We start from the raw sequence: 20,499 nt of genomic DNA on the forward strand, positions 1-20,499 counted from the left end.
GAAATATATTCCAGTATCATGGCAATCTAGGAAATAGACTTTATCAGGCAAGGTCACTTACAGTCTGTGTAAATGGATAGAAAATGTTGTTAGCGCACACACGCACACACCAAATCTGCGCAATGGTTAGCTACAGTACAGCTGTATATGGGCGGGGAATGCTTAATGACGTCAATTGAATTGGTTAGGTGACGAGTCCTTGCCACGCCCCATGTGGGTCAGGGGGGGGGAGGGGGGGGGCAGGGGGGGGGGAGCCACGGGCTGAGCTGATTCCACGTGTGACGCTTGCATTCCCAGCTCACTGATATTTTCTTTAGCGGGCTTCGGTGTAGCCTTGTGCGTCTTCGTTAGTTACTGGCTATAGTTGGGTTAGCTATGGAGGGAGACGGGAGCCAAGCCACATCTGGAGGAACCCCTAATGATTCGCAACACGACCCGGGGTAAGACTGCAAATAGCACTGCCACTTTTATCGTTATAGCTACATTGTATCAATAGTGCACGGCTTATCAAAGCACTGCCATTGATGTTTCTTTCCGGGTCCAGTCAACTACACCTTTGTTTGAGTATATTACCAACGGGCCTGCCCCCTTTTTCTATAGCTGAAACTCGCTGTGTTTGATAACTACAGCGGTCCTGCTGCTGCTCTGCCAACGTTTTGCTCGCTTTTGGTCGCTATAGCAAGTAGTTAGCTACATGTCAAAATGGCCGATCTGACATCTGGACTCACTTCTGCTATGTTTTCCCCTTACAGTAAAATGTTTATCGGTGGCCTCAGCTGGCAAACTTCGCCAGGTAAGACAATAATTTGCGGACTACAGTGTGGCATTGTCGGGTTGTGTTCTGTGGTAGCTGAGGCTGTCCGTGCTGGTTGCAACGTCTGGTGTGTGTGTGTGTGTGTGTGTGTGTGTGTGGGATATGGTGTGTGTATGTATCTCATAGCGCGCGTGTACCTTAGTGCGCGCAAGGTTATTTTTTATTTCCAATCATTTGAAGTCCTCTATTCGACCCCTATGTGTATAGCTAGAGAGGCATTTTAAAGCTCGTACATAGACTGTTCTAGATTTGACAGAAGAATGAAAACGTCCAGTAACCTCCTATTTGTTTTTTTCTTTGCGCAGACAGCCTTAGAGACTATTTTACTAAATTCGGGGAAATCAGAGAATGTATGGTGATGAGAGATCCAACGACAAAACGCTCCAGGTATTTAGCGAGTATATTTTCCCAATGTGTTTGTATTTGTCTTGTTAACGTACGTGGTTTTGCAGTGTCCTTATGATAACGCAACATCAGTTAGCAAGCAATCAGCCATTTATTTTTGTTGCGCTTTTACAACCTTCCTTTCAGAAGGTAACGCATTTTGACATTGACCGGCCACTTCAGATAGAATACTGGAGGATCTTTGAATATTCCTGAAAATATAGGAAGTAATTAGACTACACTATTCATTCACATGATTCCTTGTGCAGCAGTAAAAGGAAATGGCATTTACATTTAAGAAATAATTTAATCTGATATGAAAGGTAAACTATTTTGATATCAAGTAGCCTACCATACTCCATAATAGCTAATGTTGGTAAATATTTGTTACAATGTAACATTTGGCTGCATTATATATTTGTTAGTCTACAAGCATTTCGCTACACCAGCAATAGCATCTGCTAAATATGTGTATGTGACCAATACAATTTGATTTAAAATGTAGCCTGTCATTTGGCTTTATTTGTTCCCATGTAACGGCTGTAGTTATACAGACTGATAGGCTGTTTGACCACTCTCCTGCGCCACTGACTGACTCACTGTTACAATGTTTCTTGTTTATTTCCACAGGGGCTTCGGATTCGTTACTTACGTAGATGCTGCCAGTGTTGATAACGTCTTAGCTCAGCAACACCACGAATTAGACTCAAAAACGGTATGTCTCCTCTCTTCTGTCACTTTTTAAATGAAGTGTCTGTGGTTTTGTGACCCACCTGTCTGGCATGATTGTCTATGTCCTATTGAGTTATTGATTATTCACTCTCACAGCCACATGCACTTGACGCCAATAAGTAGCCCCCCCTCCTTCAAATTACAAGACCTTCTGCTAACCCTTCTTTACCATTGAGTATTGAGTGCCATGTTACATAAAGTCATTTGAGCACCAATGGCACCTGCAACGCTTTCTCTCCAGGAACATCTGAGTGTTTTGAGATGGGGGAACATGTTTATTGTTGAATCTGCATATTATATAAAGTGATTGTTATTCTGTATTTGTTTTTTGTGAATATACATTCCCAGCTGTCTTTATAGATTTTAGTAGGCTTAACATTGTTGTACATATTTGGCTTTGTTTTTCATGCACCATATCTATGCACCATCAGGCATTATTGGCTTTTCTTTTTATAAAATGCAGTTTATAAATAAATGTTTTTTTTTTAAATCACCCTATCTTGAGTTAAACTTTCATTTTTCATCCTCCCAAGTCCCAATAGACTGCGTCATTGGCCTCAGTATCGACCCATTTACCCCTGTCTTCATCTCAGATGTCTGCATATTATCCACTTCCTCTCTCACTGCAAGTCTGCTAAAGTGCACACATTCGCACAACATGACCCATTTTAAATCACAAACCCAAGACTAACTGTTATCCCCAGTGAATGTCATAAAAACATACCGCTATTGTTTCATTTATTGTTACAGTATATTTAGTTTCTGAATGTATGGATGATCAGATGAGTTTGTTGGGAGGAGCTATAGGAGGACGGGCTCATTGTAATGGCTGGAAGGGAATAAATAGAACAATATTAAACATATGGAAACCTCATGCTTGACTCGTTCTTTTTATTCCATTCAAGCTATTACAGTGAGCCCGTCCTCCTATACCTCCTCCCACCAGCTTCCTATGAAACTGGATAGATTAAAACTTCAACTTAATTACAACTTTCATGTTTCTCTGAGGGTGAAAGTTGGTCAGAGTAATGCCTCGACTGCAAAAAATGGTATTGTGATGATTCGCCCTCTGCGTTTAGTGTTTGATTTTCCATATGGGTCAGTTTGCTTATTTTTGATGATTCTTATGCTTTGTCTTTGAAATTGTGCATGACACAAACATTACAGCACTTGTAGGTTAAGTAATAATGTGTAGTTACACTATAACTGCCTATGTAACTACCATGTAAAGATGTATTGTAATGTGGGACCAAAATAATGAATTGAAAGCTCAGTAAAGTCGCACCGTCATGTTCTGTATGTGGATGCTGCAGTGTATGCTCTAACTCAGCTGTGTGAGCCAGTGCTCAATGGGCTCGTAGTTTAGGAGCGGTGGAGTGAATACAAGCAGCCTATATTGTCTTCAAGGACTCATGGAAACTGCTCTGATATTGCCAGAAGCTCTAGATTTATAAAACCGATAGCTGAAGAAGGAAAAGCCTGTAGCTTCCTACACGTCACCCCAGGAAAAAGTACACTGATATTCATTTAAATGCACATTTCTTTGTTAATCTATTTGCAATTTATTTCGTAGCCTAATGAATTTGTAATAATGCAGGGATTATTATGACTGCAGATTTGAATGTAATGTTGAGATGAATTAGTACACCTCTAACAAAACCGTATTGATAAGGGGCAAATGTTAGTCTTGCAACAACAACAACAAAAAAGGGAGAAATCTGTATTTGAGAGGACATGCAGTTTTAGCCCAGCAAAGGAAGCAGTGCAGACTCCCTCTCCCTAACTCTCGATGTGTACCTAAGTTTTTTTGATGCCTTCTCTCCCCTCCTCCTTTCTGGACTTGTCTACATAGGATTATTAGAAAACAGCTGATGACATCCATGCATTAAGGTACCTAGAGTAGAGTCTTTACATAATCTACTGCTTGTGTGGTATAATGTAATAGAGGCAACATTGAGCTGCCGACTCCCCTCTCTGTGCCTTGGGAGGTGTTCTACATTAAAGTGCTGGTGCAGTATGATATAGAGGGGAGTCACATCTCACCTTAAAGGTCCAATGCAGCCATTTTTATCTCAATATCAAATCATTTCTGGGTAACAAAGTACCTTACTGGGATTTAACCCCCCAATTAAAATGGTGAAAAAGAAACAAATAGTTTCTTAGCAAAGAGCAATTTCTCCAGCAAGAATTTTTCTAGGACTTTTTCGGAGTGGTCTAAGTGGGGAGGGGAAAAGATACATTTGCTGTTATTGGCAGAGAGGTTTGTAACACTTTCTTATTGGTCTATTAACTAATTTACCACCTGGTGATGTCAAAACTCCATCCCACTAAAACGGCCTGAAATTTCAGGTGGTCATTTCAAACAGCTCTTACACTAAAAAGGCACTTCATCGTGTGGAAATGTATACTGAACAAAAATATAAATTCAACATGTAAAGTGTTCCGTATGCACAAAAAGCTTATTTCTGCAAAAGTTTGTGCACAAATTTGTTTACACCCCTGTTAGTTAGAATTCCTCCTTTGCCAAGATAATCCATCCTCCTGACAGGTGTGGCATATCAAGAAGCTGATTAAACAGCATGATTATTACACAGGTGCACCTTGTGCTGGGGACAATAAAAGGCCACTCTAAAATGTGTAGTTTTCTCACACAACAAAATACCACAGATTCCTCAAGTTTTGAAGGAGTGTGCAGTTAGCATGCTGACTGAATGTTAATTTCTCTACCGTAAGCCGCCTCCGTCGTTTTAGAGAATTTGGCAGTATGTCCAATCGGCCTCAGAACCGCAGGCCACGTGTAACCATGCCAGCCCAGGACCTCAACATCTGGCTTCTTCACTTGCGGGATCGTATGAGACCAGCCACCCGGACAGCTGATGAAACTGTGGGTTTGCATAACCGAAGAATTTCTTCACATACTGTCAGAAACCGTCTCAGGGAAGCTAATCTGTGTGCTCGTCGTCCTCACCAAGGTCTTGACCTGATTGCAGTTCGGCATCGTAACTGATTTCAGTGGGAAAATGCTCACCTTCGATGGCCACTGGCATGCTGGAGAAGTGTGCTCTTCACGGATGAATCCCAGTTTCAACTGTACTGGGCAGATGGCAGACAGCTTGTATGGGGTCCTGTGGCCGAGCGGTTTGCTGATGTCAACATTGTGAACAGAGTGCCCCATGGTGGGGTTATGGTATGGGCAGGCATAAGCTACAGACAACAAACACGAGATCCCGAGGCCCATTATCGTGCCATTAAGCCGCCGCCAGCATCTCATGTTTCAGCATGATAATGCATGGCCCCATGCCGCAAGGATCTGTACATAATTCCTGGATGCTGAAAATGTCCCAGTTCTTCCATAGCCTGCATACTCACCAGCCATGTCCACCATTGAGCATGTTTGGGATGCTCTGGATTGACAAGTACGACAGCGTGTACCAGATCACGCCTATATCCAGCAAATGTTGGTCACACCAGATACTGACTGGTTTTCTGATCAACACCCTTTTTTTATTTATTTTAAAGCTATCTGTGACCAACTTGCATATCTATATTCCTACTCGTGAAATCTATAGATTAGGGCCTAATGAATTTGTATTGACTGATTTTATTATATGAACTAACTCAGTAAAATCTTTGAAATTGTTTCATGTTGCGCTTATTTTTGTTCAATGTACATAAAACACACTGGCCTTTAAAAGGTGCTGCCTGGTCAGTCCGCCGTCTGCATTGGCCATGCAGGATTTACGGTGATATGGCCTCTGCAGAAGACAGGGCACTCATACTTCTTGTACTTTGCGGAGCAGTGCAGAGCTGTTGTGAAGGAAGTTTTCAAGGAAGTGAGCTTATGTTTATACAGAACCTCCCGCTCTCACTCACTGTCAACCAATCATGTCAATGCGGAGCGAGGCGCACGGCGATGCGGTACAGAGCTCAATTTGGCTTCTGCATGCCTCCGGAAGCTCCGCAATTGCGTCACATCATCCATACGGCGCCTCCGACCACATTTTCGGATGAAGCATAAATTGGCTGTAACACTGCCAGGTGAGGCTAGACTGGGAAATTGAAATCCAGACAGCAACATGGTTTGGTTTGTCTGCATGGGGAATTCAATGCAGCTGCTGCTGTTTTTTCTTCCTTTCATCAGGATACAGTTGTTATATTATTCCTCTAACATTCAATGTACATGATTCTCTGTTAGAATAGTCTGTGATTGCGAAATGCCCTTAAACCATAATTAATTGTACAACATTATATTTACATTACATTACATTTAAGTCATTTAACATTTTACAACATGTTACTAGTTTTAGTACAGAGTTACTTCACAGGTATACGATCAGAGTTTTAGCATTATTTCAACTGGAGATTCCTGTGGTTTTCCATTGTGGCACATGTATTTTCCTCTGTTGCGTACGCTAAGGCTGAGGCATGTACTGCATACACGTACTGTGTATACTTGACATGCATCATGTTTTATGTAATGCTTGACAACATGGAAATGAAGGCTTGGGGTTGAATAATACTCAGTGTCTGTCGACAATAGGATTTCTGCTGATGTCATTTGTAAAAGCAATCTCTTGTAGACTGAACACTTTTCTGGCTAAATCACATCCCACTCCACTAATGCAGTCAGTCAGCTGAATTCAGACAGTCACTTTCTACCAGTGGTATTTCTGTCCGTCACACACCGACAGCTCTCTCTGTTATATTTCCCCTCCGTTCCTTCTATTCTTTTTTTCCCAATTGACAAGCTCTCATCCCACTTTATCCACAATATTCCACTAATGGTCTTTTCCCCCCTTTAGCTATGTGGCCCTAAAGATGAAAATGTGAAAGGAGAAATCCTTTGTTCACAGGACAATTAAATGTTGGGGCTATATTCAATGGCAAATGTGTCTTGAATGTCCTGGCTGTTTTAATGCACTGACTGTCCCGTTTAACGGGATGTGTTCTTGTGCATGAATTCACTTTTAGAAGTGGATGTAAAAGAGGAAAATGTAATGTTCAAATGAATGTTTGATTTGCACAAGTTGTTCTTGAGGAAGTCTTGTGGTTGGTTCTAACACCTGACTTGATATCTCACATTTTAGTTTGAGCTACTTTTTGACAATTTACAAATCTGCAGTTCAGCACATAGAGCAAATCCTGTAATAAATAGTGAAAACATAAATGACTGTTTTGCAGTAAACTGATGCAATGATGAATAATACAATGCCTTCTTTTGTTTTCAGGCCTCATTGTATTCAATCCGAACCCAAATGTGCCAATTCATATTGGCTGCCATAATAACCCCTTGGATGGAATCAAGAAATGATATCTAGCTGTTCTAAACTTCTGACTTCAACTGTATGTTGGAGCCATTAACTCATTTTTCAACCACTCCACAATTTTCTTGTTAATAAACTAGTTTTGGCAAGTCAGTTAGGACATCTACTGTGAGCATGACGCAAGTAATTTTTCCAACAATTGTTTACAGACAGATTATTTCACTTACAATTCACTGTATCACAATTCCAGTGGATCAGAAGTTTACATACACTATGTTGACTGTGCCTTTAAACAGCTTGGAAAATTCCAGAAAATTATGTCATGGCTTTAGAAGCTCCTGATAGGCTAATTGACATCATTTGAGTCAATTAGAGGTGTACCTGTGGATGTATTTCAAGGCATACCTTCAAACTCCGTGCCTCTTTGCTTGACATCATGGGAAAATCAAAAGAAATCAGCCAAGACCTCAGAAAAAAATGGTACAGCTACACAAGTCTGGTTCATCCTTGGGAGCAATTTCCAAACGCCTGAAGGTACCACGTTCATCTGTAAAACCAATAGTATGCAAGTATGAACACCATGGGACCACGTAGCCGTCATACCGCTCAGGAAGGAGATGCGTTCTGTCTCCTAGAGATGAACGTACTTTGGTGCGAAAAGTGCACATCAATCCCAGAACAACAGAAAATGACCTTGTGAAGATGTTGGAGGAAACGGGTACAAAAGTATCTATATCCACAGTAAAACAAGTCCTATATCGACATAACCTGAAAGACTGCTCGGCAAAGAAGAAGCCACTGCTCCAAAACCGCCATAAAAAAGCTAGACTACGGTTTGCAACTGCACATGGGTCAAAGCTCGTACTTTTTGGAGAAATGTCCTCTGGTCTAATGAAACAAAAATAGAACTGTTTGGCCATAATGACCATCGTTATGTTTGGAGGAAGAAGGGGGAGGCTTGCAAGCCGAAGAACACCATCCCAACCGTGAAGCACAGGGGTGGCAGCATCATGTTGTGACGATGCTTTGCTGCAGGAGGGACTGGTACACTTCACAAAATAGATGGCTTCATGAGGAAGGAAAATTATGTGGATATATTGAAGCAACACCTCAAGACATCAGTCAGGAAGTTAAAGCTTGGTCGCAAATGGGTCTTCCAAATGGACAATGACCCCAAGCATACTTCCAAAGTTGTGGCAAAATGGCTTAAGGACAACAGAGTCAAGGTATTGGAGTGGCCATCACCCAGCCCTGACCTCAATCCTGTAGAACATTTGTGGGCTGAACTGAAAAAGCGTGTGCGAGCAAGGAGGCCTACAAACCTGACTCAGTTACACCAGCTCTGTCAGGAGGAATGGGCCAAAATTCACCCAACTTATTGTGGGAAGCTTGTGGAAGGCTACCCAAAGCGTTTGACCCAAGCTAAACAATTTAAAGGCACTGCTACCAAATGCTAATTGAGTGTATGTAAACTTCTGACCCACTGGGAATGTGATGAAAGAAATAAAAGCTGAAATAAATACTATAAATACTATCTACTATTATTCTGACATTTCACATTCTTAAAATAAAGAGGTGATCCTGAATAACCTAAGACAGGTATTTTTTACTGGGATTAAATGTCAGGAATTGTGAAAAACTGAGTTGAAATATATTTGGCTAAGGTGTATGTAAACTTCCAACTTCAACTGTACCCATTGACTTCCAGTCATTGCACTAACGCTAGCTAGCAATTTCGCTAGCACTAGTTCCTTCAAACTGCACACAGAGACATAAAATTGGTATCCACAAATTCATCTGACTGTGGAGAATTAGATGAAAGGGCATTGCCAAAATCACAAAGTATATTAAAGAAAAATAAAATGTAATATATTTTGAATTGACTTTTTATTTTTAATTATTCTACAATTATAGCATTATGCAGTCAAAATGCTCTTTCAATCAAAAAAATGTGGTATGGTGCTTTTTTTCCTTACACATTTTTCACATAGCGCTTAAATATTAACCTTGGCATTAATGCTAGTTATGCTTTTTCTTGGTCAATATACCTTGACTAAACCATTATGTGTGAAGGGCTATTGATTTATTAGTCAGCTATGCTTCTACGGAGTAATGCAGGATTATGTGAATGATGGACCTGGACAGTTTGATGATGCAAAAGGAAATAAAATTGTGCATTTCATTAAATCAGCCAGCTTTAATATGGCTTTTGATTAATCTGTGTGGGGAAGATGTGAAATCCCACACTGATAATTGTTTACTAGTGTAGGAGGCTTGAGCCCTAAGGTTCCCAGTACAGCTGGATCTCTTCTCTCCCTGGTAGTTCATTGATTGATTTAATGTCATTGATTGGCTAAAGGAGTCCACTCACCTGGTGATCAAGGACTTATTCAGACCAGGGACAGAGGGGAAGGATGGAGAACAGAAGTCCTGAAGGGGACTTGGGGAACTCGAAACCTGATTTTTGAATACCCCTTGTGTAGTGTCTGTACTGTCAGTTGTGATGGTAATCCTAACGTTGTCCAAGTCGTGCATGCCGGTCTGTGAGATAGTCTTGTGATCCATGAGGAATGCTTTGAACCCACACATCCAAATCCCTGTGATTCGTTGTGTTTAAGTGATTGACAACTTTGTTAATGATTGATATCTATCTAATCTCCCTTTCTCCTCTTTCTCTTGTCCCTTTTTTAATATTTACCAGATCGATCCTAAAGTTGCCTTCCCTAGACGTGCTCAGCCCAAGGTAAGACAACATGCCGAACATGTTTTAACCTCTCATGGAGAGGACTTTTAGTTTGTTGGTTGGTTTCTGTAACACTGGGTACATTGCTGACCTGCAGAGAGGGTCTGGTCATAAAACGACATGTAGGCCTGCAGATTAGTTTTGGAATGCAAGTGTCACTGTCAGGCTGGTCTGGAGCCTGCTACAGGTAGATGACTGGCTGTCTGATTTCTCCCATAGCTGCACCACCACTGTACTTGTTTACATCAGCATGTTGTCTAGAAACCGTAGTGAGGTAGAATTTCCCTGGGTGACTGCTCTAAAGACTTCGCTGCATTTGATTGAATGAGAGAGTATCACATTGTAGTTGTTCACACAATGTTTTTTCCCTAAAGACGCTGAGGTAGATTGGGGCATTTTCTTTTTTTTATTAACACAAAGAGAGGCATTGCTACTCTGTTACTTTGATCAGGTTTCAAACAGGAATGACAGAGGTAAAGCTTTCCAAGCCGAAGCACATGTTATCTTAAGGCTGGGTATGGCTACATGTATGTAATTGAGAACAGCTAGGGGATGTGCTTGTTTCTTGATACAGTCTCTCTTTCCCCCTTGTTTTCGGCAGCAGGTAGCCTAGCGGTTAGAGCGTTGGGCTAGTAACCGAAAGGTCGCTGGTTCAAATACCCGAGCCGACAGGGTGAAACATCTGTCTGTGCCCTTGAGTAAGACACTAAACCCTACTTTTCTCCAGGGGGACTGTACTACTATGGCTGACCCATTAAAACGACACATTTCACTGTACCTTATCCAGTGTATGGGACGATAAAATGTTTTATTTTATTAAAACATTTTATGCACCTATTCATGTGAAGTCCAATTAAATAAGAATTTGTTCTTAACTGACTTGCGTAGTTAAATAAAGGTTATACAAAATATATATAGAAAATGGTGTACAGTAATAGTGATAATACTGACAGAAGTCTAGTCTGACTGTACAGTACTTCGTTCCAGTGCAGACTGTGTTGATATGCAAGCATATGTTACAGTATTTGACAGATTTGTACAGTGCTTTGATATTTTCTGCTCTGTGGGCTGTTTTATGCAAAAAAGCACCCTTGATATCAATTATGCAATCATTTTTGAATAAACATGAATTTGACTCAAGGACATTTTTAACAATAAAGAAAGATGCAGACCTATGTAGGCTATAAGGTGTTTGTTTCTAAAGAGCAATGACACTGTAAAGGAATTTGAAGGTGAAATCACACCTTGACTTGTCTTCGGACCCTTAAGGGCAGGCTTATTTTTAACCCTGAGTGGAGTGAGAATGTGGCTGTCAAATAACGTAGAGGCTGTAGGATTAAAGAGCAATTAAATCAGCATTTCATGGGGTTTTGGTGCATGTACAATTTATGAAAGAAAGGTCTTATGTACAGCAATGTTCAAGCCCTCAGGTTATCGTCGTCCTTTTGAGCAAAACGTGTTTTGTTCTCTGTTTGTCAGTAACTCTGGCTCAGGGTTTTTATTGCCCGTGTTCAATTTCCCAGTAAGCGTTTACCTCAGACCATGCTGTCGGCTGCATGCTCACTTTGTCCCAATTTTGAGTGTTTCCAGTGTGTTTTTCCAGTGTGTGTGTGTTTCCAGTGTGTGTACCTACAGTTTGTGACAGCACGAGAAACATCCACCTCAGGCATTTAAGGCTGGGTAGGGAGGGACAGCCTCTGGCTGGCTGGTAGGCTAACTGTCTGAGAGCACGTTGTTTCCTAACTCTTCAATACGGGATTGGCTTCAAGGGTGGCAGGTGTCCACAACACACTTGTCCAGCTAATTGAAATGAAGAACTTTCCCCGAGTGGACAATCACTGGAGGAGAAATGACGAACTCACTCCCTCACCACTCACATGCCAGGCCAGCCACTCCCTTCACCACTCGCATGCCAGGCCAGCCACTCCCTTCACCACTCACATGCCAGGCCAGCCACTCCCTTCACCACTCACATGCCAGGCCAGCCACTCCCTTCACCACTCACATGCCAGGCCAGCCACTCTGGTCCAAGGCAGGCAGGCAGGCAGGCTGGCAGGCAGGCAGGCAGGCAGGCAGGCAGGCAGGCTGGCAGGCAGGCAGGCAGGCAGGCAGGCAGGCAGGCAGGCAGCGCAGGCAGGCAGGCAGGCAGGCAGGCAGCGCAGGCAGGCAGGCTGGCTCAGGGCCTGGGGCTCCGAGATGAACGGGCGTTAAATCAGGCTGCAGTTCTCAGCAGCAGTCGGAACACAACACAGCCGCTACGTGTTTTTTTTTGTGTTAAGCGAACCACCCAATAATAAGCTTTATGCAATTATACAACCGCCATCGCATACAATCATGTGGCATTATGGCATTATATTTGTGACTTGCCCCATATTTTGGAGTATGTTGAATAGAACTGAAACAAGCAGGCGTATGTTGAGTACTGTACTTAGCTAGGCTGTCATTCATTTGGTAACTTCGTGAACAAGTCAAAGAAGCTGAGTTTGTTGGTTTATTACCAAACAGACATTAAATCCAGACATACCTGGAGTTCGCCTTTCCAGAGTCTATACTGTTAGTTTTATGGCTGTTATTTTCTACTCCTGGGGCAAGCATCTATACATCTCAGCAGTGGCACCACTGGTCTCAGAGTGGTGTGGTGAAAAAAACATTCTCGGGCCCGACGTGTTTCTTGATCTGGTAACCTAGCCAGGTTAAACTTTATACGGTATGATGTGATCTGTTGTTTAATATTTTCTATTTAGGTCACATGGTTTAATATCTCCTGTCGCTTGCCTTTCTCTGCCTGTAGTGGTGTCAACTCCCATTTCTGAGTTACAAGATTCGATTCCGCTAGCAATCAACTCCTAAGATTCAGTTTGTTTGGAACAGAGACTGATTAGCTGCCGATATTCCGAGAACACAAAAATGTGCGTATTTCATAGCGAGAGAGGAGATGAGATGAGAGGAGAGGAGAGGGGCACAGTGTAGGCAGGTTGGTCACCAGGCAGACGGTCAGAACCGTAAACTAGGCATATCTATCGGCAATCAAAAACGGTATCTCTCAATGGAATGCTGTATCTTGGCTTGCAATGTCTCGCAACTTCAGTAAAGCAGGGCCTATCATCAATTAATAGCCTAGGGCATTCTACACGCAACAGAACGAAGACACACTCGCATCATTAGCGAAGAGCGAGAGCAAGGGTGTAATCATTTTCCAAACAGTTGCACAACAACTGCAACTAAAATGAGTTTCTGTTGGACAAATTCCGGTAGGTCCTTCCCCGATTTGTTCCGTTTGCTTCAGTTTAAGAAACGTTTGCAACTGAATCGGCGTAATGAATATTCCTCAGGCGAGGGAGAGCGAGGAGGGGCAGGCAGAAAGAATCGCGGTGCGCATGTTTCTTGGTAATCTTAATCTCACAGTGTCTTGTTTTGCATGCCTTGCAAATTCACCAAAGTAGCCTAAAGTTCACCTCTTCCTCTTTTGGTTTTATTTAAATTACACAACTTTCCCCAGGTCTTTATAGCCTTCTGTCATCATAAAGTGCTTTGAGAGACTAGTCAAGAATCATATCACCTCCACCTTACTGGCCACCCTAGCTAGACCCACTGAAATTGGTTTACCACCCCAATAGGTCCACAGACGATGCAATCGCCATCACACTGCCCTATCCCATCTGGACAAGAGGAATACCTATGTAAGAATGCTGTTCATTGACTACAGCTCAGCATTCAACACCATAGTACCCTCCAAGCTCATCATCAAGCTGGAGGCCCTGGGTCTCAACCCCATTCTGTGCGATTGGGTCCTGGATTTACTGATGGGCCGCCCCCAGGTGGTGAAGGTAGGAAATAACTCCACTTCACTGATCCTCAACACTGGGGCCCCTCAGGGGTGCGTGCTCAGCCCCCTCCTGTACTCCCTGTTCACCCATGACTGTGTGGCCATGCACGCCTCAAACTCAATCATCAAGTTTGCAGACGACACAATAGTACTAGGCTTGATCACCAACAACGATGAGACAGCCTATAAGGAGGAGGTGAGGGCCCTCGGAGTGTGGTGTCAGGAAAACAACCTCTCACTCAACGTCATCAAAACAAAGGAGATGATCGTGGACTTCAGGAACAGCAGAGGGAGCACCCCCCTATCCACATCGAAGGGACAGCAGTGGAGAAGGTGGAAAACTTTAAGTTCCTCGGCGTACACATCACAGACAAACTGAAATGGTCCACCCACACAGACAATGTGGTGAAGAAGGCGCAACAGCGCCTCTTCAACCTCAGGAGGCTGAAGAAATTTGACTTGTCACCTAACTAGGTAGTTGTTGTGGAATTGTTAGATTACTTGATAATATTACTGCACTGTCGGAACTAGAAGTACAAGCATTTCGCTACGCTCAAAATAACATCTGCTAACCATGTGACCAATAAAATGTGATTTGATTTATCGTCTAGTTAGACTATAATGTAGAAAATGTTTTATAACTGCACTGTGATTTTTATTTTGTTAAGGAAAACCATTGTTTTTCATATTTTTTTTGAGTGCTTTGTGAAAATAACAAAGAAATGCACCTGGCTATTCTTCTCACACATACAGTACCTTCAGCAAGTATTAACACCCCTTTACTTTATCCACATGTTGTTGTGTTACAGCCTGAATTTAACATGGATTACATCTGGATGTTGTCACTCATCTACACACAATAATGTGGGGTGTTGTAATAATGGGCTCCCGAGTGGTGCAGCGATCTAAGGCACTGCATCTGTGCAAGAGGCGACACTACAGTCCCTGGTTCGAATCCAGGCTGTATCATATCCGGGCGTGATTGGGAGTCGCATAGTGTGGTGCCATTTTAGGCTGTCATTTTAAATAAGAATTTGTTCTTAACTGACAAAACGTAAATGACAGAATGAAAAGAAGGATGCCTGTACAGAATACAAATATTCCAAAACATGCATCCTGTTTGCAATAAGGCACTAAAGTAAAACTGCAAAAAATTTGGCAAATAAGTTGTACTTTTGGTCCTGAAAACAAAGCATTACAGTGCATTTGGAAAGTATTCAGACGCCTTGACTTTTTCCACATTTACGTTACAGCCTTATTCTAAAATGTATTACATAGTTTTCCTCATCAATCTACACACAGTACCCCATAATGACCAAGCAAAAACAGTTTTTAGAAATGTTTGCAAATGTATTAAAAAAACAGAAATACCTTATTTACATACAGTACCAGTCAAAAGTGAGGAAACCTAATCATTTCAGGGATTTTCTTTATTTTTACTATTTTCTACATTGTAGAATAATAATGAAGACATCAGAACTATGAAATAGCACTTATGGAATCATGTAGCAACCCAAAAAGTGTTAAACAAATCAAAATATATTTTATTTTTGAGATTCTTCAAAGTAGCCACCCTTTGCCGTGATAACAGCTTTGCACAATCTTGGCATTCTCTCAACCAGCTTCATGCGGTAACCACCTGGAATGCATTTCAATTAACAGGGGTGCCTTGTTAAAAGTTCATTTGTGGAATTTCTTTCCTTAATGCGTTTGAGACAATCAGTTGTGTTGTGACAAGGTAGGAGTGGTATACAGAAGATAGCCCTATTTGGTAAAAGAACAAGTCCATATTATGGCAAGAACAGCTCAAATAAGCAAAGAGAAACGACAGTCCATTACTTTAAGACATGAAGGTCAGTCAATCCGGATAATTTCAAGAACTTTGAAAGTTTCTTCAAGTGCAGTCGTAAAACCATCAAGCGCTATGATGAAACTGGCTCTCATGAGGACCGCCACAGGAAAGGAAGACCCAAAGTTACCTCAGCTGCAGAGGATAAGTTCATTAGTAACCAGCCTCAGAAATTGCAGCCCAAATAAATGCTTCACAGAGTTCAAGTAACAGACACATCAACTGTTCAGAGGAGACTGTGTGAATCAGGCCTTCATGGTCGATTTACTGCATAGAAACCACCACTAAAGGACACCAATAAGAAGAAGAGACTTGCTTCGGCCAAGAAACATGAGCAATGGACACTAGACCAGTGAAAATCTGTCTTGGTCTGATGAATCCAAATTTGAGATTGTTGGTTCCAACCACCTCATCTTTGTGAGACGCAGAGTAGGTGAATGGATGATCTTTGCATGTGTAGTTCCCACTGTGAAGCGGGTGTGATGGTGTGGGGGTGCTTTGCTCGTGACACTTGATGATTTATTTAGAATTCAAAGCATACTTAACCAGGATGGCTACCACAGCAATCTGCAGCGATATGCCATCCCATCTGGTTTGCACTTAGTGGGAGTATCATTTGTTTTTCAACAGGACAATGACTCAAAACACATCTACAGGCTGTGTAAGGGCTATTTGACCAAGACGGAGAATGGTGGAGTGGTGCATCAGATGATCTGGCCTCCACAATCACCCGACCTAAACCCAATTGAGATGGTTTGGGATGAGTTGGACCGCAGAGTGAAGGAGAAGCAGCCAACAAGTGCTCAGCATATGTGGGTACTCCTAAAAGATTGTTGGAAAAGCATTCCAGGTGAAGCTGGTTGAGAGAATGCTAAGAGTGTGCAAAGCTGTCATCAAGGCAAAGGATGGCTGTCATCAAGGCAATATGTGTTATTTCATAGTTTTGATGTCTTCACTATTATTCTACAATGTAGAAAAATATTAAAAATAAAGAAAAACCTGTGAATGAGTAGGTGTGAGACTGGGACGGAGGTTCACCTTCCAGCAGGACAATAACCCTAAGCATACTGCTAAAGCAACACTTGAGTGGTTTAAAGGGAAACATTAAAATGTATTGGAATGGCCTAGTCAAAGCCCAGACCTCAATCCAACTGAGAATCTGTGGTATGACTTAAAGGTTGCTGTACACCAGCAGAAGCCAACCAATTTGAAGGAGCTGGAGCAGTATTGCCTTGAAGAATGAGTAAAAATCCCAGTGGCTAGATGTGCCAAGCTCATAGAGACATACCCCAAGAGACTTGCAGCTGTAATTGGATTGAAGTTGAAGTTTTTTTTTGTAAGGTCTTATTTCTTGTTTATTTCACAATAAAACATATTTTGCATCTTCCAAGTGGTAGGCATGTTGTGTAAATCAAATCATACAAACCCACCAAAAATCTATTTTAATTCCAGTTTTAAGGCAACAATATAGGAAAAATGCCAAAAGGGGTGAATACTTTCACAAGCCACTGTAAAGTCCCACAGTTGACAGGCCAAGTGTGAACTCTGGAGGGAACCTGGCACAATCCCTACGGTGAAGCATGGTGGTGGCAGCATCATGCTCTGGGGATGTTTTTCAGTGGGAGGGACTGGGAAACTAGTCAAGATCGAGGGAAAGATTAACAGAGCAAAATATAGAGATCCTTGATGAAAACAGTCTCAGGACCTCAGACTGGGGTGAAGGTTCACCTTCCAACATGACAACGGCCCTAAGCACACAGCCAAGACAACGCTGGAGTGGCTTCGAGACAAGTCTCAATGTCCTTGAGTGGCCCAGCGAGGGCCCAGACTTGAACCCGATTTAACATCTGTGGAGAGACCTGAAAATAGCTGTGCAGCGACGTTCCCCATCCAACCTGACAGAGCTTGAGGGGATCTGCAGAGAAGAATGGGAGAAACTCCCCAAATACAGGTGTGGCAAGCTTGTAGCGTCATACCCAAGAAGACTCGAGGCTGTAATCGCTGCCAAACATGCTTCAACAAAGTACTGAGTAAATGGTCTGAATACTTATGTAAATGTGATATTTCTGTCTTGTTTTTAATACATTTGCTAAAATGTTGAAACCTGTTTTTGCTTTGTTATTATGGGGTATTGTGTGTAAATTGAGGATAACAAAACAATTGAATCCATTTTAGAATAATGCTGTAACGTAACAGAATGTGGAAGAAGTCAAGTTGTCGGAATACTTTCCGAATGCACTGTATGGTTGGGGCAAATCAAACACATCACTGAGTACATCTCTTCATATTTTCATGGTGGTGGCTGCATCTTGTTATAGGTATGCTTGGCATTGGCAAGGACTAGGGAGTTTTTGTTGTTGATTTAATGAGAAGTCTTTGAGGAAAACCTGGTTCTGTCTGCTTTCCAACAGACACTGGGAGACAAATCCATCTTTCAGCAGGACAATAGCCTTAGGCCAAATATACACTGGAGTTACTTACCAAGACGACATTGAATGTTCCTGAGTGGCCTAGTTACATTTTAACTTAAATCTGTATGAAAATCTATGGCGATATGGCTTAGCAATGATCAAAAACCAACTTAACAGAGCTTGAAGAATTTAAAAAGGAATAGTGTCCAAATATTGTACAATCCAGGTTTGCAAAGCTCTTGGGCTTACCCAGAAACACTCAGCTGTAATCGCTGCCAAAGATAATTCTAACATGGATTGACGCATAGGGGGGGTTGAATACTTATCTAATCAACATATATGTGTGTTGTAGTTTCCATTAGTATTTTGTGTAGATCTTTGACAAAAGCAATGACAATTCAATAGATTTTAATTCCACTTTGAAACAACATTTTGAAAAAGTCCAGGGGTGTGAATACGTTCTGAAGGCACGGCAAGCCATAGTTTGAACTCTGATCTGAAGTGTCATGATTCATGATTGTAAATGCCTGTTCTCTTTGCCGCTCTCAGAACCTGAGAGCCATTGGTTATGAGAGCCTGTAGACGTCTCTATAATCTCTGTTCATATTGTGTAGGATGAAAATAATGATCATGCACTGGTCCTGTGACCAAACATCACCAGAGAGAATATCCTCCTCAAAATGTTCAACGCCCACAATTTGGCCAATAAATGGCCGTTATTTCTGAAAAGAAAGTAATCTATGAATGGTTTTCCAACCCCAGCACATGGTGGGTTCGTGAGAGACCATTCTCTGGGTGAGAGAGAGAAGAAATACAAAAGGTTGAGTGCACACTGCACAGCATAATGGGCTCCTTGAGTTCCCCTCACTAACACGCACCCTCCCTGACTGGAGAAGCTTTGGCATTTACTGCCATGAGAACTGTCAAAACAATACCTCAGTGGGTGCTGCTCTCACATCAAACCCAGGACTCTACCTGTGTGACTACTGGAAGTGTGTATGTGTGGAGGGGGTCGGTGGTAGGTAGGAATTGAGTTCACAGTTTTATTGTTACATGTAATTTTCCCCGTTTCTTCTGGTGCTCTGGTGTGAGAGCGTTGTGTAGTGAGAAGTAGCTGAGCAGTTAGCTCTGGTCGTGAGGTGTGAGAGCGTTGTGTAGTGAGAAGTAGCTGAGCAGTTAGCTCTGGCAGTGAGGTGTGAGAGCGTTGTGTAGTGAGAAGTAGCTGAGCAGTTAGCTCTGGCAGTGAGGTGTGAGAGCGTTGTGTAGTGAGAAGTAGCTGAGCAGTTAGCTCTGGTCGTGAGGTGTGAGAGCGTTGTGTAGTGAGAAGTAGCTGAGCAGTTAGCTCTGGCCGTGAGGTGTGAAAGCGTTGTGTAGTGAGAAGTAGCTGAGCAGTTAGCTCTGGTCGTGAGGTGTGAGAGCGTTGTGTAGTGAGAAGTAGCTGAGCAGTTAGCTCTGGCCGTGAGGTGTGAGAGCGTTGTGTAGTGAGAAGTAGCTGAGCAGTTAGCTCTGGCCGTGAGGTGTGAGAGCGTTGTGTAGTGAGAAGTAGCTGAGCAGTTAGCTCTGGTCGTGAGGTGTGAGAGCGTTGTGTAGTGAGAAGTAGCTGAGCAGTTAGCTCTGGTCGTGAGGTGTGAGAGCGTTGTGTAGTGAGAAGTAGCTGAGCAGTTAGCTCTGGTCGTGAGGTGTGAGAGCGTTGTGTAGTGAGAAGTAGCTGAGCAGTTAGCTCTGGTCGTGAGGTGTGAGAGCGTTGTGTAGTGAGAAGTAGCTGAGCAGTTAGCTCTGGTCGTGAGGGGCTGGAGGAGGAGGAGGTGGGGGGAGAGGGACTTTTTTAAAGTCCAAAGGTGAGGATGTGTGAACTCTCTCTCCCTCCCCACAGTGGACGCTTGGCCCTTACCAGGAGAGGGGCGCTGGTCCAAGAGCCCAGTTCTCACTCTCCTGTGTGGCCGATCCCTCTGACACCAATTAAGAACCCAGCAAACCACTGCTTAGTCCCATTCAATCTGCTCTCCATTGCTTTCTCTGTGTGTGCCTCTCTCCCTCTCCCGCTGCACTTCTAGCAGTCCTTGTTTTTTCTGTTGACAACCTGGCAAAGCAGTGTCTCCTTTTTTCTCTCAGTTTTCTGATATTTGCAGCAGGTGCTCCACGTTTCTGCTGTTGGAGTAATAGAATTGGACAAGAAGGCTTTGGTTAAACCTGACACTACTCTTTTGATTCTTTGAGGGTCTTGACGTATACGTTGCATAGAGCTATAGATGTTTGATGCTCTGAGATGAAAGGTTGGCTGATACAAAGAAATGAGGCTGCAGTCTACCTTTTGATGACATCACAAAAGGAGTTGTTTTGGGCTGAGAAAGCTGCTATCTACAATGTACAAGGAAAACCTTCTGTAGTAGAGAATTATTTCCCTGTTTTGAGATGGTGTCATCATCAGTCAGTAGTTCTGACTAGGCCCTGTACTATATGGGTAATTCCACAGTAA

The 20,499-nt window shown here is 42.5% G+C and overlaps 1 protein-coding gene across 6 annotated transcripts in view; it reads left to right on the forward strand.

Moving 5' to 3' along the window:
- Nucleotides 1-250: 250 nt before the first annotated feature.
- LOC106581265 (RNA-binding protein Musashi homolog 2) overlaps nucleotides 251-20,499 on the forward strand; it is a 443,530-nt gene continuing 423,281 nt past the window's right edge. For all 6 annotated transcript variants that reach the window (XM_045703896.2, XM_045703899.2, XM_045703902.2 and 3 more), the window contains exons 1-5: nucleotides 251-440; nucleotides 753-793; nucleotides 1,120-1,201; nucleotides 1,829-1,913; nucleotides 9,896-9,937. In XM_045703896.2, the coding sequence (XP_045559852.1) occupies nucleotides 376-440; nucleotides 753-793; nucleotides 1,120-1,201; nucleotides 1,829-1,913; nucleotides 9,896-9,937 (315 nt within the window). In that variant the 5' untranslated portion in view covers nucleotides 251-375. The remainder of the gene's footprint in view (nucleotides 441-752; nucleotides 794-1,119; nucleotides 1,202-1,828; nucleotides 1,914-9,895; nucleotides 9,938-20,499) is intronic.

The sequence above is a fragment of the Salmo salar genome, chromosome 20 (genome assembly GCF_965601325.2).
Source record: "Salmo salar chromosome 20, fSalSal1, whole genome shotgun sequence".
NCBI classification, from domain to species: domain Eukaryota; kingdom Metazoa; phylum Chordata; class Actinopteri; order Salmoniformes; family Salmonidae; genus Salmo; species Salmo salar.